This window comes from Scyliorhinus torazame, chromosome 21 (genome assembly GCF_047496885.1).
Source record: "Scyliorhinus torazame isolate Kashiwa2021f chromosome 21, sScyTor2.1, whole genome shotgun sequence".
Lineage (NCBI taxonomy): Eukaryota > Metazoa > Chordata > Chondrichthyes > Carcharhiniformes > Scyliorhinidae > Scyliorhinus > Scyliorhinus torazame.
Genome location: NC_092727.1, coordinates 113,305,346 through 113,328,502, shown reverse-complemented (window position 1 = coordinate 113,328,502; position 23,157 = coordinate 113,305,346). Strand labels below are relative to the sequence as shown.

At 44.7% G+C, this 23,157-nt stretch overlaps 1 protein-coding gene across 5 annotated transcripts; it reads left to right on the top strand.

The window, feature by feature from the left end:
* Positions 1–22: 22 nt before the first annotated feature.
* Positions 23–22,902, top strand: cntd1 (cyclin N-terminal domain containing 1). 5 transcript variants are annotated; one of them, XM_072487297.1, is made up of 6 exons: positions 23–152; positions 20,064–20,185; positions 20,274–20,436; positions 20,968–21,112; positions 22,224–22,320; positions 22,478–22,902. In XM_072487297.1, the coding sequence occupies exons 2-6, from the start codon at positions 20,141–20,143 to the stop codon at positions 22,583–22,585; spliced, it is 558 nt and encodes a 185-aa protein (XP_072343398.1). In that variant the 5' UTR covers positions 23–152; positions 20,064–20,140; the 3' UTR covers positions 22,586–22,902. The 5 variants fall into 5 exon arrangements, with proteins under 5 accessions (XP_072343398.1, XP_072343396.1, XP_072343395.1 ...); XM_072487295.1 differs by having other exon boundaries at positions 20,017–20,185; XM_072487294.1 differs by lacking the exon at positions 23–152 and adding an exon at positions 8,748–9,181.
* Positions 22,903–23,157: the final 255 nt, after the last annotated feature.

Below are 23,157 nucleotides of genomic sequence, written 5' to 3'. Positions count from 1 at the left end.
GGTGCTGTGGATGAACATGACATGGAAAGTGCAGATGACGGACAAATTCAGCCATGATCTTATTCCTGACAGAAAATTATCAAAAAAACTCTGCATGGCTCCAGAATATGGATGTTGGAACTAGCCAACTGAAGAGAAACTCTTTCACCAAGGTGTGTGTATAATATATCTATGCTGTGGAATTAATAAATCGACAATCATTAAAATCAATAAAACGAAAACTGTTGACAGAGTCATCCAGACTCGAAACGTTGGGCACGAATGGAAACAGAGTCCCATAACGACCGCGTTTAGCCGGGTGTTACTCGGTGCTCGCAACACCAAGAAACACCATATCTACCGGGACTCAGCAGGGAACTCCCAACGATGGTATGCTTGCCTTCATAGGATGGGGTATCGAGTATAAAAGCTCGAAAATTATGTTACAATTATATAGAACGTTGATTAGGCTACATTTGGAATACTGTGTCCAATTTTGGTCACCGCACTGCTAGAAGGACGTGGAGGCTTTGGAGAGAGTACAGAAAAGGTTTACCAGGGTGTTGCCTGGTATGGAGGGTATTAGCTATGAGGAGAGATTGAATAAACTGGGATTGTTCTCCCTAGGGATGGAAGCTGAGGGGCGACCTGCTGGAAGTTTATAAAATTATTAGGAGTATAGATAGGGTGAACAGTTGGAGGCTTTTTCCCAGGGCAGAAATGGCAATTACGAGGCACAAGTTTCATAGATTATCATAGAATTTACAATGAAGGAGGCCATTCGGCCCATCGAGTCTGCACCGGCTCTTGGAAAGAGCACCCTACCCAAACACACACCTCCACTCTATCACCATAACCCAATAACCCCACCCAACACTAAGGGCAATTTTGGACACTAAGGGCAATTTATCATGGCCAATCCACCTAAGCTGCACATCTTTGGACTGTGGGAGGAAACCGGAGCACCCGGAGGAAACCCACGCACACACGGGGAGGATGTGCAGACTCCGCACAGACAGTGACCCAAGCCGGAATCGAACCTGGGACCCTGGAGCTGTGAAGCAATTGTGCTATCCACAATGCTACCTTGCTGCGCCAAAGTTCAAAGTGATGGAGGGTGGGTTCAGTGGAGATGTGTGGGGGACGTTTTTTATGCAGAGGGTGGTGGTGGCCTGGAATGCATTGCCAAGTGAGATGGTTGAGGCAGATATGTTGCCGACCTTTAAGACTTATCTGAATAGGCACATGAACAGACAGGGCACAGAAGGATACAGGCGGTTTGTCTAGATAGGACACGTGATCGGTGCAGGCTTGGAGGGCTGAAGGGCCTGTTCCTGTGCTTATTGTTCTTTGATGCCGCACTTAGTCCGGTCTCCTGCACTGAGGAGCTCCGCTCGCCAGAACTCCTCCATGCAGATCGGCCACTTTTAAATGGTGTCCCAATCTCTCAACCCCCAATGCGGCCCTCAAACCCACCCCCAAAGCCCCAACTCACTCATAAAGGGGTCCTCAGGCTTCCCCCTGGCCCCTGTAGTCCGGTCTCTTGCACTGAGGAGCGCCGCTCACCAGAACTCCTCAATGCAGAAGATCAGCCATTTTTAAATGGTGTCCCAATCTCTCAACAACCGATGGGCCCTCAAACCCACCCCCAAAGCCCCAACTCACCCACAAGAGGGTCCTCAGGCTCCCCCTCTTCTCTCATCCCCTCTCCATCCACCGGGCAGCCAGGTGCCAACCTTCCCAGAGAGAAAGCATCTGGGGGCTTCTGACCCCCAAGGAGACCCGAGTGCCATTTCGCCTACTCCCCGTTTGTGGGGACCAGCACAGAATAGCACTCACCCAAGGTCTCCGAGGAAAGAGAGTTAGATCACAATGCCTCAGGTCAATCATGGAAATGCATATTAAAGTGAGACTACCTGTCTTGCTCTATGATGCAGATTTGATTTGCAAAATCGCATTAGATCTCCAGAGGTGTATCAAGCCGGGTAAATCCCGGAAGAGGGATCTCCTGGCATCTACCAGCTGCGCCACGCTGCCTTTTTGGCGTAACACAGCAGTAGATCGCACCCGTTAGCTCTGTTCTCTCTCCACGGGTGCTGTCAGACCTGCTGAGATTGTCCAGCATTTTCTATTTTTGTTTCAGATTCCAGTATCTGCAGTAATTTGTTTTTATATTAAAATCATGAATATTAACAAAAGACTTCAAATATCATGGATGCACATGCAAAGGCTTTCTGTCTCTTGATCCCTCCTCTTCTAAAGCAAACCTCTTTTGACCACGCTTTTGGGCACTCCTATTAATAATTCACACTGCTTCGGGTATTTTGGATTATAATCCTGTGAAGCATCTTTGAACATTTTTCTACTGTACTGTTGAAGTTTTCTTCCATCTGTAACCACTTGGTGGCAGTAAAGGACCACAAAACATGGAACACAGCTATTCTTGTTGAGTGGCTCATGTTAAGACTATCAAACATTGAGTGCTGATCACAGAACCTAGAAAAAAGCAGATATGAAACAAGAAGCTTGGCCATCTGTGAGTAAAAATCAATTCTTGCCTCCCAACATAAAACATCATTTACCATTAGCCATTCAGGTTAAAAACAGAAAATACTGGAAATATTCAGCAAATCTGGCAATGCCAGTGGAGGGAGAAACATAATTAATGTTTCAGGAAGATCACCTGTTGTCTAGGCTGCCTTCCAGGTTAGTTCAGATGCTTGATAAAACTCTTAGGCTATGTCAGTAGTATAGCTAGGCCCTTAGTTTTGGTGGAAGATTCCAACACATTGAAAAAATGACCTTTCGACCGAAATGTCACTCTCAGCCATCCTGGGTACACCACTCCAAAATAGTGCTGACTTTGTCTTATTAAAAACTGCACGCCGCTTTGCCAACTCCGCTCCGATATCTTGGTATATCATAATGATGCTTCCTTCCCACCTTGTGTCCCGATTCACTTTGGCCCTTTGCAGAACCTGCTCCTTCACCTGGAAGCTGTGGAATCCAATCACTGCCCACGGTGGCTTATTTGCCCAAGGTTTACAACGCAGCACTCAATGGGTCCGATCCAACTCTGGAAGAGACAATTGCCTGCCTCAACCTCAAAAGCTTGACAAACATCTAAGAAAAGTACTCAGTCAGCTTCAGGCCTTCCACCCCCTCCAGTCACCCCATAATTCTGAGGTTCTGGCTCCTCGACCTGTACTCCATGTCATCCATCTTTGCCCTCAAAGGCTTGTTCCTCGCGTCCACCAGCAACATCTCAGCTTCCAACGAGGTGATTCAATCACCATGTCGCAACAAGGCCTCCTCCACACCCTTCAGCACCTTTACCGCCTCCAAAGTTTTTCCAACTTCTTTGGAAACGAGCCAAGTGCCTCCTCAGATGACCGCTTCAGGGTTTCCATCATCATCCTGCTCCTCAAAATGCTTCGCAAACTGTTTTTCAAACTCCTGCGCCATCACCCCAATCAGCGTTTCCACCGTGATATGGGCGGCCACACCCAAGGCCGGGTCTGCCGCCATTCCTCCTGCTGGGCTTTGAGAGCTTACTGGCTCTGTTGAAAGATCACCCCCTGTAATCTTATCAGCAACCTTCTTCATAGATTACAACATATTTTCACTGACAAATTCCTTATCCCATATGATGGGCCAATTTTGACGACCAAAATCCCCGGAGACAGGGTTAAAAAGTCCAAAAAACAAAGATGATAACGGGAGCCACCTTATGTGTGACCTTCTACCTGTTGCCATTGGAAGTCCCAGCTCCACTGTTAACAGTGAATCCAGGTTTTACACCACTCCCTTGTCACATCAGTCTTGACTGCTGTACAAACTGTTCACAGTTGCGTTAACTCTCGATTCCCAGATTATTAAAAGGGCATCACTTTTTGATTTACTTCTGAAGTCTACTTTCCCACCTTAAATCTGGTTACTGCAATTGTGTTTAACTCAGAACACTTTGTTTACCCTTCCTTGAATTCTTCTGAACAATACCTTGGTCTCTGTTCACTTAACGTCCATTGTCTTAAGACATTTGTTCTGTCCCAATTCTTTCGTTATCTTGGCTGTAAATCTTTAAAAATTCATTTTTATGGGATGGGGGCTTCACTGGCTAGGCCAGCATTTGTTGCCCATCCCTAATTACCCTTGAGAAGGTGGTGGTGAGCTGCCTCTTGGATCGCTGCAGTTCATGTGGTATAGATACACTCACTGTGCTATTAGGGAGGGAGTTCCAGGATTTTGATCCAGCAACAGTAAAGGAACGGGGATATATTTCCAAGTCAGGATGGTGTGACTTGAAGAGAAATTTCCAGATGGTGGTGTTCCCATGAATCTGCTGCCTTGTTCTTCTAGATACAAGTGGTTGTGGGTTTGGAAGGTGCTTCCTTAGGAGCCTTGGTGAGTTCCTGCAGTGCATCTTGTGGATGATACACACTGCTGCTACTGTGTGTCGGTGGTGGAGGGAGTGAATGTTTGTGGAAGGGGTGCCAAGCAAGTGGGCTGTTTTGTCCTGGATGGCGTTGAGCTTCGTGAATGTTGTTGGAGCTGCACTCATCCAGGCAAATGGGGAGTATTCCATTACACTCCTGGCTTGTGCTTTGTGAGTGGTGGACCGGCTTTGGGGAGTCAGGAGGTGAGTTACTCATCGCAGGATTCCTAGCCTTTGACCTGCTCTAGTAGCCACAGTATTTTTATGGCTTGTCCAGTTCTGTTTCTGGTCAATGGTAACCTCCAGGATGTTGATAGTGGGGGATTCAATGCCATGGGGGTGATGGTTTGATTCTCTCTCATTGGAGATGGTCATTACTTGGCACTTGTGTGGCACGAATGTTACTTGCCACTTGTCAGCCCAAGCCGTGGTATTGTCTTGTTGCATTTGCACATGGGCTGCTTCAGTTTCTGAGGAGTCATGAATGATGCTGAACAGTGTGCAATCATCAACGAACGTCCCCACATCTGACCTTATGTTGGAAGGAAGGTCATTGATGAAGCAGCTGAAGGTGGTTGCGCCTGAGGAACTCCTGCAATGATGTCCCAGGATTGAGGTGACTTACCACCAACAACCACAACTATCTTCCTTTGTGCTCGGTATGACTCCAACCAGAGGACAGTTTTCCCCGAGAGGTCATGTAACCAGAATAATAGTTTTGAAATGCCGTTTGTTGCAGCACCCAAGATGCTAAAAGCTTTGGAACAAATCTGCCATGGGGGCAGTAACACCATCTCTCGCTCCCTTCTCTTTCAAGTTCAAGATGCTATCTCTGTTACAGAACACAAGAACTTAAGAACTAGGTGCAGTAGGCGCTTCAGCCCCTCGAGCCCATTCCGCCATTCAATAGATCATGGCTAATCTCATCTCAACCTCAGCTCCACTTTCCTGCCCGTTCCCCATAACCCCGCAACCCCATTTCTAATTTAAAATGTCTATCTCGTCCTTAAATTTACTCAATGTCCCAGCATCCACCGCACTCTGGGGTAGTGAATTCCACAGATCCACGACCCTTTGACAGAAGTAATTTCACCTCTCATCTCTATCTTAAATCTGCTACCCCTTATCCTAAAACTGTGATCTCTCATTCTAGATTGCCCCAAAAGAGGAAACATCACTCTACAACTACTTTGTCAATATCTTTTATCATCTTATATATCTCAATTAGATCTCCTCTCATTCTTCTAAACTCTAGAGGGCAGAGGCTTACCCTGCTCAATCTCTATTCATAAGACAAACCCCTCATCTCAGGAATCAGTCTGGTGAACCTCCTATGAACTGCCTCCAATGCAACTACATCTCTCCTCAAGTGAGGGGGGGCTACACAGTAACCATGTGCAGTCTCACCAATGCCTTGTATAATTGCAGCAATACTTCCCTACTTTTATACTCTTTCCCTTTAGCCATAAATCCATTTGCCTTCGTTATTTTTGCTGTACCTGCATACTAGTTTTCTGTGATTCATGCATGAGGAAACCAAGATCCCTCCATTCCAAAGCACTCTTTATGTTTCTCTCCATTTAGATAATAAATTGCCATTCTATTTTTCCGACCAAAGTGGATAACCTCACATTTATCCAGGTTAAACTCCACCCATCAAATGTTGGCCCACTCACCTATCCCTATCCATTTGTAAATTTCTTATTTCCTCATTGCAACTTATTATCCCACCTATTTTAATGTCATCTGCAAATTTGACTACAGTACCTTCTATCCCTGCATCAAAGTCATTAATATATATTGCAAATAGTTGGGGCCCCGAGGACTGAACCCTGTGGCACCCCACTGGGTACATCTAGCCAACCAGAAAAAGACCCATTTATCCCTTCTCTCTGCCTTCTGCTGATTAGCCAGTCCTCTAGCCAAGCTAATAAATTACCCCTAACTCCATCTTACCTTGTGACTGATCTTACCTTGTGTATTAACCTTTTGTGCGGCACCTTATCAAATGCCTCTGGAAGTTCAGATATGCTACATCTACAGGATCCCCATTATCCACTTAACTTGTTACCTCTTCAAAGAAATCTAGCAAATTTGTCAAAGACAACTTTCCTTTCATAAAATCTTGCTGACTGATGGACGGCATTTTGACTTTTCAAATGTTCTGTTATTACTTCCTTAATAGATTCTAACAATTTCCCAATGGCAGATGTTAAACTAATTGGTCTAGTTTCCTACTTGCTGCTTCCCTCCCTTTTTGAATAAGCATGTTTCCAATCCACTAGAACCTCTCCCATATCTACGGAATTTTGGAATACAATAACCAGTAGATCCACTATCTCTGCTGCCACTTTCTTTAAGTAAGAAGTCTTACAACACCAGGTTAAAGTCCAACAGGTTTGTTTCGAATCACTAGCTTTCGGAGCACAGCTCCTTCCTCAGGTTAATTCGCCTGAGGAAGGAGCTGTACTCCGAAAGCTAGTGATTCGAAACAAACCTGTTGGACTTTAACCTGGTGTTGTAAGACTTCTTACTGTGGTCACCCCAGTCCAACGCCGGTATCTCCACATCATCACTTTCTTTAAGACCCGAGGATGTAGGTCATCAGGCCCTGGGGACTTGCCTGCCTTCAATCCCAATAGTTTGTTTAGTACTTTTCCCTATTGATGTTGATTGTTCTAAGTTCCTCCCTTTATATTACCTGTTACTACTGGGATGGTATCAGTGCCTTCCACCATGAAAACCGAGGTAAAATATTGAATGAGCCATCTCCGCCATTTCGTATCCCCCCAATGTTAATTCTCCGTTCTCATCCTGCAAGGAACCAACATCCACTTTAGCTACTCCCTCCCTTTTAATATACTTACAGAAGCTTTTGCTATCCTTTTTTATATTTTGCACTAGTTTTCTTTCACAATTTACCCTCTGTTGGTGGCTTTATAGTAGCAAAATTGCATGTTCCCACTGAATAACGAGGTTTGGGATTTGAGTCCCTTTTGAGCACAAGATCAAGTCGGACTTCCCCGTCCAGTTGTCTTTCGGATGAAATGGAAAACCAAGCGTTCTCCAGGTGGATGTGAAATATCCAGGAGCACATATATTTTGAAGAGCAGCGACCCCCCCCCCCCCCCCCCCAACACCTGGTTCCCTGGCCAGTATTTAACCCACAAATCAAAATCGGACTAAGACAGATGATCGGGCCACCAGTCTGTGGGATCTTGCCCAGCTCAAAATTGGCTCTCACCTTTCCTGCAAACAGTGGCTGCACTTCAGGACAGAAGATAATTCATCCGCTGTATTAAAACGGTTCTGAAACTCCTGGTGCATGATTCTCCGATGCCGTGCCATTTGGGAGAATCGCCTGGGGCGCCATTTTTTCACGCGACGCCGGTCCGACACCCTCCCGCGATTCACCCAAGCGGCGAGATCGGCACTATCGAGTTCTGTGCGGCGCAGGCCGGAGAATCGCCCGAGACACCCAAAAATGGCGATTCTCCGCTATCCCCGCTATTCTCAGGCCCGGATGGACCGAGTGGCCTGCCCAATACGACGGGTTCACAGCGGCGCCGTCCACACCTGGTCGCTGCCAGCGGGAACGCTGGGGGGGACAGCATGTCGGGGGGGGGGGGGGGGGAGGGAAGGGGGTTCCTGCACCGGAGGGGGCCTCAAATGGGGTCTGGCCCGCGATCGGTGCCCACCAATCGGCGGGCCAGCCTCTCTGAAGGAGGGCCTTCTTTCCTCCGCGCCCCGCAAGATCCTTCTTGCGGGGAGGGCGGCAACCACGCATGCGCGGGTGACACCAGTTACGCGGCGCCGGCGCCAATGCCCGGCGCGCGCTGACGACGCTGCTTTCGCGACATGCCCCCCCCCCCCCCCCCGAGTTCCTCGCGGCCCCGCTCCTAGCCCATTTTTGGGCCTTGAATCGATCGCGATCGGGGACACTTCGCGCCGTCGTGAAACTCGACGGCGTTCACGACGTGGCCAGTTAGTCGCGGGAGCGGAGAATCGTGCCCCTGAGGTCTCGTCTGCGCGAATAATATTCCGACCGCCGTGGTTTTTTTTTTACCCCCCCCCCCCCCCCTTTGCACTCTGGAGCAGTTTGTCTTCGCTCCGATTGTTTGGGCGCCAACGGACCGAACTTTCAACGGTTCCTTCGCGCGCAAGGCAGCAAGCTCGAAGCCGGCGGCCGGCACATTGCGCAGGCGCTTTGGTGGCTGGGCTCGGGTTTCAGGCCGTGGATCGGCGCAGGCGGGGTGGGAATGTGCCGGCACCGGATACAGTGCGCAGGCGTGGGGAGGATGGGCCGAGCCGGCGGGCGCACGCGGGACGAGGTAGATCCGCCATTTTCTTCAGACTTTCCGACGAAGAGGCCGAGAGGGGCCCCGACTCTTTTCCGAGATATTTAACCTGGGTTCACGTTCACGTGTTTTGCATTCGACGGAGTAGGTTTTGTGACGATATTCACCCCCCCCCCCCCCCACACACAAAGCAGGTCCAGCGACATTTGAGCGGGCCCTCGCACCTTTGGTACTCGGTCTCGGAGTCGGGCAGTCCAGGGGGACTGTGTGGCGGCCATGAGCAAAATGGTGGTTGTCAAGACGGACCGAAGCCTGGGCTGCTTCGGCAAAGAGACACCCGAGCTGGCCTTCAGCGCCGTTTCCCCGGAGATGCTGGAAGAATTTCTGGTCGACGTGGCGAAGGACAATGAACGCAACCTGACGAACCTCTCTCAGCACGCGGGCTGCTTCAAAACATTAAGATTAATAGGTGGGGATGGCGAGATTGGTGGCAGCTTGGTGTAAACTTCACTGGCGTTTAACTCTCCCCACGTTCATTTTTTAAAAATTTGTATCGCAGAATTTGTTTTCCTCCTTTGTGAGCAGCTGGGCCTCCATCAGGTTACAAGATATCAAGCTGTGGAAATACTGGAAAGGTAAAACGTTATAATTCCCTGGTGGGTTAAATTTTTTGGGAGATGAAAAGGAAACGCTGATTTATTAAACATATGTATGGGGGCCATGTCAGATCACCTAGCCAGGACCAGAATTCTAACATTCACCATTTCGATTTTATTTGGCGCGGAATTATAACAGAATTATAACACAGACTACACAGTCCATTACTTGCAATTTTATTCCACAATGTTGATTTCCCCCCCACCCCACAGTATCATATATAACGGGCTGGATTCGCCTTTTATTAGGGTAAGTGCAGGCGCCAATGGAGGATCTGTGTGTTCCATAACGGAAAAATAGGTGTGCATCCCTCACCGTTGGACTGTGTACCCGCACCCCCCCTCCCCCCCCCCTCCCCCAGCAGCAGCACGGATCTCAGCAGAGTGTGAACACAGCCCGCAGCTGGCACGCCAGGCTCACGACCGCTGGGATCACACGTGGTAAGCGCTGTCGGGAACTCGGCCCATCAGAGATGGAGTATTGCGGTTGGGCTGGCTGATGATGCGGCAACGGTGTTGCGGCACGCAGCCCGATGACGCCGATTTGGAAGGGCGGAGCATCGTGAGCCAGCACCTGCCCCGATTCTGGGGCGTCATTCTCCGACCCCCCGCCGGGTTGGAGAATGGCCGTTGGCCGCCGTGAATCCCGCCCCCGCCGAAGTCTCCGGTACCGGAGATTGGGCGGGGGCGGGAATTGGGCCGCGCCGGTTGTAGGGACCCCCCGTTCAATTCTCCGGCCCGGATGGGCCGAAGTCCCGCCCAGAAATTGCCTGTCCCACCGGCGTAAATCAAACCTGGTATTTACCGGCGGGACCAGGCGGCGTGGGGGGGCGCGGGGCGATCTGACCCCGGAGGGTGCCCCCACGGTGGCCTGGCCCGCGATCGGGGCCTACCGATCCGCGGGCGGGCCTGTGCCGTGGGGGCACTCTTTCCCTTCCGCCTCCGCTACGGCCTCCACCATGGCGGAGGCGGAAGAGACTCTCCCCACTGCGCATGAGCGGGAAACTTTCAGTGGCCGCTGACGCTCCCGCACATGCGCCGGGGCAACAAATGCCATTTCCGCCAGCTGGCGGGGTGGAAATCCCTCCGGCGTCGGCCTAGCCCCTCAATGTTGGGGCTAGGCCGCCAAAGATGCGGAGCATTCCACACCTTTGGGCCGGCGCGATGCCCGTCTGATTGGCGCCAGTCGGCGGACATCGCGCCGTTGGGGGAGAATTTCGCCCCTGCTGTTGGAAGCCGTTCTCTACCTGATCACTGTTCCTGATTTTAGCGTCGGGCTACGGAGAATCCCGCCCAACTCTGAAACGTTTGCTGTCCTTTGACTGAAATTGACAGCAACTTCACTTGAATGTGGAAATGCAATGCACCAGTTACTGTTACCTCTTGTCTGCTTCTCCCCAGGTTGTGGTGTCAGGCACATTTGAAACCACTTGAAGTGAGGTGAAGTTGTACTTTTACAGTCTTGTAAAACTCCTCAACCAACACACACCTAGTTTTATGAGAAGGTTGCTGGCAGCAATCCCGGACTTAGCCACGCACTAGCTGATTATGGGAGGAGATTTTAACTGTCCTAGAGCCGAGGGTAGATAGTTTGAGCCCCAGGTGGCTGGAAGAGCAGGGAGGTGAGCGGGTGGTGAAGATTAAGGAAAAATGGGAAGGAGCTGGGAGGGGAGATAAATTGTGGAGTAGGGAGTGAGGCATTACAAAGGAGAAACACAACCTCCTAGTGCGCAAGGATGAGCCTGATACAGTTCAAGGTCTTGCACAGGGTACATATGACTCAGGCAATGGATTCTTCTAGGGGGTGGCAGATGAGTGCGAGAGGGTGGGTGGGGACCAGCAAATCATGCACACATGTTCTGGGGCTGCGAAGAGTTGGGATAGATTCTGCGTTTGGAGCCCTGGCAAGGATAGTGGGGGTGATCGTGGAGCCGGATCCTTTGGTGGCTTTGGGGTTTGGGAGAAGCCGGAGCTGATGGACGGGAGGAAGGCCGATGTTGTGGCCTTCGCCTCTCTGATTGCCCGGCAATGAATCTTATTTGAGTGGCGGTCAGCAGCTCCACTGGGCGTAGTAGCCTGGCTGGGTGACCTGTATGATTTCCTTTGGTTGGAAAAGATAAAATACGAGTTAAGGGGTTCAGTGGAGGGTTTTGAGGCAAGGTGGGGGATGTTCGTGACCGTGTTTGAGGAGTTGTTTGTGCTGGGGGAGTGAAAAAGGGGAACAATTTGTACAGACTGCATAATCATTGGTTGGGAAGCCCGTTTCCCAAATTGTTTATGTGTTGTAACCTTATATATACGGTTGCAATAAAATACATTTTGAAAAAAACCACACATCTTTGTTGAGTAAGATGTAACAGGGTTTTTAAACATGTGCTAAGTTCATAATTACTCCTGCGCAAGATCTCTGGTCATGAAAAAACTAATTGTACATTTGTGGAATATCAAATTTCTTTACAATCATTCAGTTTACACAATTTTTATGTATAGATTTATATTTCATCTTCTAAATACTTTGTTTATGGCACAGTCCTTATTTCATTCTCTAAAATGATTAAAAGGGAAGGATAAACAGTGTATTTTATTTCACTCTGCAATTGATTCCGTTTCATCCCCTTACGTCCTCACCCCACTGAACTTTGGGCTCAGCTCGATGCGGAACTCATCACCTGTGCCTTCGGCTCCATGCTCACTTCTTTGTATTTCCTCGTCTTCAATGGATTCTTTCACCCACCTCCAGCATTCTTCCTCTACCAGGACCTTACACTCTGGCTTCCACCTACTGCTGATCTTTTCATCACCATTTCAATTTCTCTGCCTCTCTCTGCCACTAAACTCTCTCTGACCTTGCTGCACTCCACTCTCATGCCCAACTCTGACCTTGATGAAACCTGCTGACAAGGGGCGGTGCCATTATTATCTGACAAACTGATCTCTACCACGCAGTGGTTGAGCACCAATGCTCCGACATGTTCCCCATGGACCATGATCCCACTACCATTCACCCATTGTTTCCAGGACAGTCAGTGACCTCAATCACCTCAGGTGATCTTCCCTCCACAGTCGCCAACATCATAGTCCCCCAACCCTGCACAACCCACCTTCCCAAAATCCACAAATAGTGCTGCCCTAGTAGACCCATAATATCAGTCTGTTCCTGCCCCATGCAACTAATTTCTTCCTATCGTGATTCGATCATCTCTCCTGTTGCCAGTCTTTTCCCACATACATTTGTGATTCATCTGGTGCTCTACGTTATATCAGCAATTTTCAGTTCACTGTCCCTACCGCTGCTTCTTCACTATGGATGTTGAATCCCTCTACACCTCCACCCCTCACCGGGATGGTTCAAGGGCTCTCCGCTTCTTCCTTGAGTAGAGGCTTGACTAATCCCTGTCCGCCACCACTCTTGTCTGGTTGAACTTGTTCTATCACTAAATAATTCAGCCTTTTTGCAGGAAATGAGACAGGTTAAAGATGTGGCTATGGATACCTACATGGGCCCCAGTTATGCCTGTCGTTTTGGGTTATTATAATGAATGGAGGAAATTATTATATTTTATTGTAATGTTATTATCCTGGGTCCAAATACATACAGGCAGTATGTCTGCTAAAGTTCTGCTTCAGAGGTAATCATTGATTTCAACCATTTACTTGTTACAGAGAGATAGCTAATGGAATATTGTTTTGTTTTTGGAGGTTCCCACGTGTGTAGATAATTTGAGGGAGTGTTGTTTAACGCAGCTGAGCAGGTCATGGAACATCTTAGTAGGATACAGATGATGTAATTAATGGGAGGAGCCAGGTCTGGCTGTAGTTTATTTTGGCAGTAGCTTTTTATTTGGCAGTTTTGGTATAGGATTTCAGTCTGACAAAACAGAAGGATTTCAGGTCCTTCCTGAAAGGGTCTCTCGCCAAAGGTATGGACAGAGAACAGCAAGTAACCCTGAAATTCTGACTTTATGAGTGGATTTGGAACAGTATTGGGTTGCTTGGTTGGAATATATAGTGAAGACATGGGCATAAGTTAGTGTTTCCTTTTATTTTATAAGAACTGTTTAACTGTTAATTTTAAAGCAATTTCTTTGACAATGCAGTTAATTCTATGTTTAAATTATTGTTCTCAGATCTCTGGTCAGCATTATCACTCCAGGGGTTAAGTATCCTTGCCTCAGTGTTAGAAAACCTAGCAAAAATTGGGGTCTTGTCTGGTATCCTAACATTATCATAGAATTTACAGTGCAGAAGGAGGCCATCTGGCCCATTGAGTCTGCACCGGCCCTTACAAAGAGCACCCTACTCAAGTCCACGTATCTACCCTATCCCCGTAACCCAGCAACCCCACTTAACCATTTTGGGCACTAAGGGCAATTTAGCATGGCCAATCCATCTAACCCTCACATCTTTGGACTGTGGGAGGAAACCGGAGCAAACCCACACAGACACCGGGAGAATGTGTAGACTCCGCACTGTGACCCAGCCGGGAATCAAACCTGGGACCCTGGAGCTGTGAACAAACTGCTAACCATTATGCTACCGTGCTGCCCTTATATGAAACACTCCTTTAGGTCTAGTCCTACTCAGGCCCGCTCTCGCAACATGCTTTCCGTTACATCGATAACTACTCGTGCTTTTGTCTGGACCTGGAAAAATTTCAGCTTTTGTTCCAATTTCTATCCCTCTCTCACCTTCACATTGCGCATCTCTGACACTTCCCTTCCTTGACCTCGCGTCTCCATTTCCAGTGCTAAACTGCCCACCAATATTCATTAAAAACCCACTAACTCCCACAGCTACTTTGACTACCGTTCCTCCCCCTCTGCCCCCTGCAAGAAGCCCATCCCATTCTCCTAGTTTTTCCAACTCCGTTGCACATGTACAAGTCGAGTTTCCAGCAAAGCAGTGTTTCAGTTGCACTTCCTTGAATTTGGTCTATTGTATTCACTGCTCCCAATGCAGTCTCCTCTACCTTGGGAAGAATAAATACAGACTGGCCGCTCAGTCCGCAAGCATGACCCAAACCTTCCTGTTGCTTATCATTTTAACTCGGCACCTTGCTTTCATACCCACATGTCCATCTTTGGCCTGCTACAAGCTGGAGGAGCAGCATCTCATATGGTTAGGCATGTTGCAGTCTTTAGGGCTCAACTTTTAAGTTCAGCAGTTTTAGTTTGTGACCTTTCTCCTCAGTCTTCAACCCCTTTTGAAAAAAATTCCCATGCACGTATTGCAAACCCCACCCCTATACCAGGCCACCTGGTCTTTTGTTCTTAAAGTTGCTACATTGTTGCAATCTCTTAGTTACACTCTCGTTCTGACAAGAAACATTAACTCTGTCTTCTTTCCTTACAGATGCTGAGTTTTTCCAGCATTCTCTGATCTCATTTCAGATACTGGCATCGGCAGAATTTTGCTTATTTTACTTTCTAGTTTGCTGGCTCTGATCAAAATGATTGGCTACCTAACCCAGATGACAGCATAATTGTTGCTGGTGTTATGGGCCAGGGTTCAGAGAACCCCAAAGTGTGTCATGGAGTTCACCTGACCCACAACTTTGAATAGATTGTGGTATGGGGAGCACACGGCCCACTCTACAGGTGTGGTAGAGCAGAAATGGAAAAGTATTTTTTAAAGCAAAACAATGTTTATTCTGTGAACTCAGTTAACCTTTTTAAAACATAGTGAATATCTTAGCAACCATCAATTCAAATACAACCCCCAAAGAATACAACACTAAGTAATCCTTTAAGCTTTCCTTTTCACATCCATCAGACTTAAAACACCTTTTACCAGAAGCACATTAGGTTTACATTCACTACTGAGAACATTTATAATTCGGAATTCACCAAATGATCAAGAGGTAGTCTTTTCAAGGCAGAGAGATCAACAGTACACCTGCTCTGTCTGGCTTCAATTCCAACACTGAAAACGAAACTAAAACACACCTTGCCGCAAACAGCCTAAAACAAAAGTAAAAAGCTGACAGACAGCCCAGCTCCACCCACACTCTGACATCATGCAGTAATAGGAGCAGCCAAACATTTCTTAAAGCGACATTCTCATGACACCTTCCCCCCAAGATATAAAATAAACCATCAACTTCAAGATGGTTTCATTTTTCACCTTTTCACTATCCTTTAAGAAATGCACACAGTAAATATACGTTTTAGTTTCAAAAAACAACATGCAAACGGGTAAATAATATAGTCAATTTCTTTTTTCTTCCTCCAATTGAAATCCTTCTTGATTGACAGTCTCTTTGAACAAGGAGGTCTCTGCACGATCCATCCATTTCTTTACGCCTCGGCATTTCCCTTTAAAGTCAGATACTTTAGTTCAATCTGATCACAGAGTCCCTTATAATTCTCCAACACAGGAGCATTGGTTACCACAGCTTTCAGGCCGTCAAAAGCCTGTTGAAAGTCCGCTGAAATTTGAGACGTTTCTTCAGCAAGTCCATCAGTGGAGCAATCACGCTACAAAACCTTTGCACAAATGTTCGGTCAAATCCACTCATGCCAAGAAATCGCATTATTTCCCTTCATCTGGAGTGTATCGGAAACTCCTCAAGGAAAGTGACATGGGCTTTTCCAAATTCACTTTTGGCTTGATTTATCACCAAACCCGCCTCCTGAAGTCGATTTCTTGTCAGTGACCCGTTTTCATCACATTTTGTGCAACTTTTAAATGTTGTCTAGCCAATTCACCTGCTCTATTTAATCGTTCCCTAAAATTTGACATGTAATCCAATAATGTAAGTTCTGATTTCTCAATTACCAATTTTTCCTTAAATCAGTTTAAGTGGTCCTCTTACTTCATGACCAAAAATTAGTTCAAAAGGACTGAATTTGGTTGACTCATTAGGTGCATCCCTAATTGCAAACAGTACAAATGGAATTCCTTTATCCCAATCCTCTGGATAATCTTGACAATAAGCCCTCAACGTTGTCTTTAATGTCTGATGCCACCTTTCTACTGCTCCCTGCGATTCTGGGTGGTAAGCAGTTGATTTAAATTGTTTTATTCCTAAGCTATCCATAACTTCATTGAATGACCTTGAGGTAAAATTTGATCCTTGATCCGATTGTAATTCTGTGGGTAGTCCATATCTAGTAAAGAATTTAAGTAATTCCTCCACAATCTTTTTAGCTGTAATATTACGTACTGGAATGGCCTCTGGAAACCTAGTAGACACATCCATTATCGTCAAAAGATATTGATTCCCACTTTTTGTTTTAAAAGCGGTCCTACGCAATCAATTAGGACCCTTGTAAAAGGTTCCTCAAATGCTGGAATGGATATTAAGGGCGCTGGTTTTATCACTGCTTGAGGTTTCCCTATCATTTGGCATGTGTGACATGATTGACAAAATGTAACAACATCTTTATGTAGTCCAGGCCAATAAAAATGCTTTTGTATTTTAGCTTGAGTTTTTCTTATTCCCAAATGACCTCCCACTGGTACCTCATGTGCAATTTGCAACACCTCCTTTCTATACCCTACCGGCAAAACTACTTGATGAACTTCTGCCCACTTTTCATCCGCCTGCATATGTACAGGTCTCCATTTTCTCATCAAGACATTACTTTTACGGTAATAACACTCTGGTTATACACACAGATTCCTCTTCCGTGTATGCTTTCTGATACATCCGTTTTATTTCTACATCTTTTTGTTGTAACTGCCAATTTTCCTAACTAAAAATATTCGCCTCATCCTCCACCTGTTCTTGTTCTTTTTCAACAACTGATCAAAAATAGTTTCTGATAATTCAACGTCATCTTCACTCTTTGATTTATCCTCTTTTCTTAACTTGTGACTTTGCGACCTTGTTACTACACAATCCGGAAAAATCCCAGGATATTCGTCCTTCAACACTTCAGTTGTCTGATTTTCCACTGGCTTATCCACCACAGTAGGCATCACTCCCACCTGCGATCCAGCTATATCATTATCCAAGATAAACTATTCCTGGACAAGATAGTTTCTCTATTACTCCTGCTACCACTTCACCACTCTTCACTGGACTTTCCAATCTTATATAATTGAACACTACTCTCACCCTGAATTCCACATATTACCACCTTTTCTGGCAACATTCTTCCCAAACTACATAACTCCTCATCTCTTACCATTAAAGATTGACTAGCTCCCGTATCTCTTGTGACTTCTTTACCTGCTCCTCCTGATACACATGTGTAAACTTTACTCACACAAGTAAATTCTTTAAAGAGATCTGGCACCTTCTTATCAATCACCTTGATCAGGCTGTACAATTTTTTGCACCTCCTTCGCTTCACTTGGGCTTTCCTTTACCACTTTAACAAACCCCACTGTCTTTTCCTGTTTTACCTCCTCAGCCTTCCCAGTGCTTTCCTTCAACCACCAACACAGACTTTCCATGGCCTAGTTTATTACAGTGAAAACATTTGAAATTTTTCATTTCTTTTCCACCCTCCTGGATTTCTTTTTTAATCTGACTCATTATCTCCCATCAGATCACCTTTACATTTACCACTTGAGTATTTCTCATGTCCCCAGTTTCTATCCCTCACAGGCTGAAACTGATGTCGGAAACCAAGCTTTGACTTGTGAACTAATTCATAATCATTTGCCATTTCTGCTGCTAATCTCGCAGTTTTAACCCTCTGCTCTTCCACATGAGTTCTCACTACATCAGGAATTGAATTTTTAAACTCCTCCAAAAGTATAATTTCTCAGAGAGCTTCATACGTTTTGTCTATTTTCAAAGCTCTTATCCACCTATCAAAATTACTGTTTGATCCTTTCAAACGCCATGTATGTTTGACCAGATTATTTTCTTAAATTTCTAAACCTTTGTCTTTGGGCTTCAGGCACTAGTTCATATGCACCTAAGATGGATTTTTTCACCTCCTCATACGTCCCGGATACCTCCTCCGGTAGCGATGCAAACACTTCATTAGCCCTACCTACCAGCTTTGTTTGAATCACTAATACCCACATGTCCAGTGGCCATTTCATTTATTTAACCACCTTCTCAAATGAAATGAAAAGGCTTCCACCTCCTTCTCGTCAAACCTTGGCAATGCTTGGACATATTTAAATAGATTCCCACCAAGCCTTCGACTTTGACACTCTTTCTCACTATCCTCATCACTATCAACCAACTGTACGTTTCCCTTTATGTCTGCCAATTTTAACTGACTGTCATGTTTCATGGCCATTTTCTGAAGTTCAAACTCTTCTCTCTTTATCTTTTTCCCTGATCTGTATCTCCCCTTCTCTTTCTTTCTGTTCTGCTCAGGCTATTCTTTCTGTTTTCCTTTCTTCTCTTTTTCCCCTCTCTCTCTTTTGTATTCAAGCTGCTTTAATTCTTTCTCATGTTCCATTTGTTTAATTTGTAACTGAATTTTTGCCATTTCCAATAAGTCAAACTGTAATTCAGGCAACTTTAAATGCTTAGCCGCCAGCATAATTACCTCACCTTTTCGCATTTTGTCAGGTAATGTTAACTGCAATGTTCTTGCCAAATCTAACAGTCTGCTTTTAGTCTCTGTCCATAAGGTCCTGCGTGCCCAAAAACCGTCTCCACCCCCAAAAACTTCTGAGCCTCTGAAAGAGCCATTGTTCACAACACACTCCCAACTTAAATTAGAATACCACACCTGAAAAGCAACCGCAATATGCTCACCCCTCACTCTCTTTAAGTACACTAAGCCAATCCAATAGATAAGACTTTTATGCTCCTTGAGCCTCCAATTTGTTATGGGCCAGGGTTTAGAGAACCCCAAAGTGTATCATGGAGTTCACCTGACCCACAACTTTTACTAGATTGTGGTATTGGGAGCACACGGCCCACTCTACAGTGTGGTAGAGCAGAAATGGAAAAGTATTTTTTAAAGCAAAACAAGGTTTATTCTATGAACTCATGTTAACCTTTTTAAAACATAGTGAACATCTTAGCAACCATTAATTCAAATACAACCCCCAAAGAATACAACACTAAGTAATCCTTTAAGCTTTCCTTTTAACATCCATAAGACTACTGAGAACATTTATAATTCTGAATTCACCAAATGATCAAGAGATAATCTTTTCATGACAGAGAGATCAACAGTACACCTGCTCTGTCTGGCTTCAGCTCCAACACTGTAAACTAAACTAAAACACACCCTGCAGCAAAACAGCCTAAAATGAAAGTAAAAAACTGACAGCCCAACTCCACCCACACTCTGACATCATTGCAGTAATATGAGCAGCGAAACATTTCTTAAAAGCGACATTCGTATGACACTGGATACCAGAGAGCCCCACAGTTGGCGCCAGTATCAATTTAATGTCGAGAAACATTAAATACAAGCCACAATTATCAGTGAACACCACCACTGTACTTTTAAAATTTACTCTCATTATTTGATCATTAAAACAAGGGTAACATTAGGTTCAGAGGTTCAGTTTATACCTCGACTTTAGAAATTCTTTCATTTAGGGTACGGTGTGTTTTTAGTGGCACAGAATGTTTTTTCTGCCAAGGATAGAATAGATGTTTTGTGGAAACAGCATAACTATTTGGATGAAAGTACGGAGAAGGCAACAGTTTATCATTAAGTTAGATTTCAGGCTCCCTTCATTATGATACCAGCTATAATTTGTTTTACTTTCACAGGTTTATGATTCGATACATTGAAAAACTCTATTCATCTACTTGCACAGGTTCTGAGAAAAACACAGAAAAATATGGCTGGGGGCAGTTGCAAGTTAGAATCCAAGATCACTTTGTGCTACGGATCATGTCTTGTGTTCAAATAGCAAGCAAGGTCTCATTCCATTACCAGGTAAAGTATAACATCATCAGAACCTTTCTTACGCAATGTACAAATTCCATTTCACTGGAGCCAACCTATATTTTCCATCTTTCTCCAGATTGTTGATATCACTATGGCCCTGAAATTTCTCCAGTCTCTTGGTTACTCATACAAGAGAGAAGATTTTCTGGATTCAGAACTGCTTGTCCTTGAAACTCTGAGTTTTCAAGTCAATGTCCCTTCTCCTTTCACTCACACTGAAATACTATTAGAAGTCATGGGTGAGTGAGAAAAATGTAATCACTAGTTAATAACAATTGTGATGGCATTGTAGCTATAATGCTGAAGAGGGGGTCCAAAAGACGGACGAGTGTGAATTTGCATTTTTATCATTTAATGAATCTGGTGCTTCATTGCTGTCATGTAATGTAAAAGTTATATGTAACAATTAATTAGTCACTGCAAAACTAAATATGTATACTTGACTGAAGGCACATTCAAAGTACATACAATAGTACAACAGGTTGAGCACCCCTTATCTGAAATTCCGAAATCTGAAAAATCCCAAAATCTGATACACTCTTGACCCCAAGCAACACGCTTGACCCCAAGCATTTTGGATAAGGGATTTTCAACCTGTACTACTGAATTTCTGTTTGTCAGCTCTACAGCAATGATTTAACCAACAGCATATAGTGACTCTTTTTAAAAACAGGAACAATGTCACCTAAACCCACTTGAAAAAAAAAAACTTCCATTCCTGTGTACTTTCCATGTTCAGAATGATCCATGTTGATATATATTTTTTAAAGGATACAATGATCCATCAGTTCCAGTTGAACACCTACATGGTATTGCCCTGAAGGTGCTGAAATTTGTTTACCTCATGAGAAACACCATCTATGAAAACTTATTAAAAATGGCTATTGAAAATTCTACACCTAGTGAACTCCAAAGGCAAGTATTTTTGTTTATCACCTTAGAATCAATAGTCCTTTAAAAAAAAAAAAACTTAGCACCTTTGGTTCTATTAGTTAGTTTAGGATTTGAAGATGGCTGCAGTTTGTATTAAAACCGAGCTCTCAAGCTTCAACAAAAAATACAAATCACATATTTGAACAGCAAGATAGGCAGCTAATTTAGTCTAATAGTTCCAGTCGGCCATAACTCAAATCCAAACTACAATCTTAAATCAACTGAACACTGCTATTCTTAAATCTTTTTCAAATAAGCCTTCCAATTTTGATACATCCTTTCTGTTAGATAGTGGCGTAGTATCATCCTTTCTGTTAGATAGTGGCGTAGTATCATGGCAGTCTTATTTCTTTCAGATAAAAAGAATATTCTGCTTAAACTACTTGCTGTGAGTACAGTGAAAAGTCATTGCATTCACCCCCATATGAAGCACCTTGTAGGGTTCCTAGCCTCTGACCTGTTCTCGTAGACACATAGGGCTACAAGAGCAGTTGAGGGGCTAGGATCCCTGTGGCAAGTTACACCACCTGAGACCCCAAAGTCTGTCCACCATCTAAGAGTGTGATGGAATACTCTACACTTAACCTGGTACCCCTTTCACAAAACATCGATGAACAGTGGCAGCAGTGTACCATCTGCAAGATGCATTACAGAAACTCTCTAAGGCTCCTTTCAAACCCACGTCTGTTACCATCTAGAAGGACAAAGGAACTGATAAATGGGAACACCAACTCCTAGGAGTTCCACTTCCAAGTCACTCACCATCCTGAGTTGGAAATATATTGCCTTTCCTTCATTGTTGCTGGGTCAAAATCCTGGAACACCCTAACAGCACAGTGGGGTTACCTACACCACGGACTGCAGCAGTTCAAGAAGGCAACTTGTTATCATCTTCAAGGGAAATTAATACTGGCCTAGCCAGCGATGCATACATCCCATAAATTAATTTTAAAATTCTTGGTTGAGATTTATGTACAGTCAACATGACATTTCAGGCAGCCTTTTAATCAAGTGCACTTTTAATTTGTCTAAGTCCACATGTCCTCTTGTATGCTTAAAATACAAAATCAAATAACATTTTACTTTATCACAGGGCAAAGTTTTTGTCTGTAAAGGAAGATTGCATGCTTCTAGCTGTTGGGGTCATTGGAACAAGTGCATTTATACTGAACTATACACCATGGTTCAAGGTAGTAAATAATACAAATCATATTATAAATGAAATTACTTTACTAGATATCAGTTAGCCAATTCACTTGTCCTTTATTCTCAAGCATCTTCCTTTAAGAAAAGATGAGTAATTGATTGAAAGAATGATCTTAATTTTGTTTTTTGTTTACAAAAAAGGTTGTACGGCAGCTGGCCTCAGTCAGTGGTGTAACAGAAGAAAGCATTTCTGAGTTTTCTCAAGTAATATTAAGACACATTTTTCCAGGAGCATATCATTTGAAATAAGTTTCAATGTTAATTGATACTGTATTTTGTCTGTACAGTAGTGATTTTGTAAATTGTCTAGCGAGTTGCAGATTACTGAGATCTACAATTTGTTTTAAAATAATTTATGAATAAAAGTAATCTTGTGCATAGATCTGTAATATTCTGACTTAACATGGTACTAAATTACACAATAAATATGTACGTTCAAATGGAAGTTTGTTTAAATGTTTTCTACAGTCTTAAGAATATGAAGAAAGTTTTTCCAGCAAGGAAGTAAATGTAGATGGGCAAAAATAAATCAAGAGGAAATGGTTATTAACTGTTTGATTTCAACTCCATAACCAAATTCGTACTGGAAGAATTTGTCTGAAGCATAAAAAAACCAAAACACTTACTCAATTAACATGCTTGGAACAGATCATGCAATGGTGGTTTTCAAATTTCTCCATGTTCGCCCCCTTCCCATCTCCACAACCTGCTCCAGCCCTGGAACCCCAAGAAATCTGACTCCTCCAATCTGCCTGCTCCCTTGTCCCCTGTTTTCATTGCTGCACCATTAGCAGTTATTCCTTCAGCTGCCTGTTCCCCAA

Coding starts and splice junctions, on each gene's coding strand:
- cntd1 (XM_072487294.1), top strand. CDS start 8,989: ATGAGCAAAATGGTGGTTGTCAAGACGGACCGAAGCCTGGGCTGCTTC. Junction 20,186..20,273: donor AGGTCTCATTCCATTACCAG/GTAAAGTATAAC, acceptor ATCTTTCTCCAG/ATTGTTGATATCACTATGGC. Junction 21,113..22,223: donor ACACCTAGTGAACTCCAAAG/GCAAGTATTTTT, acceptor ACTTTATCACAG/GGCAAAGTTTTTGTCTGTAA.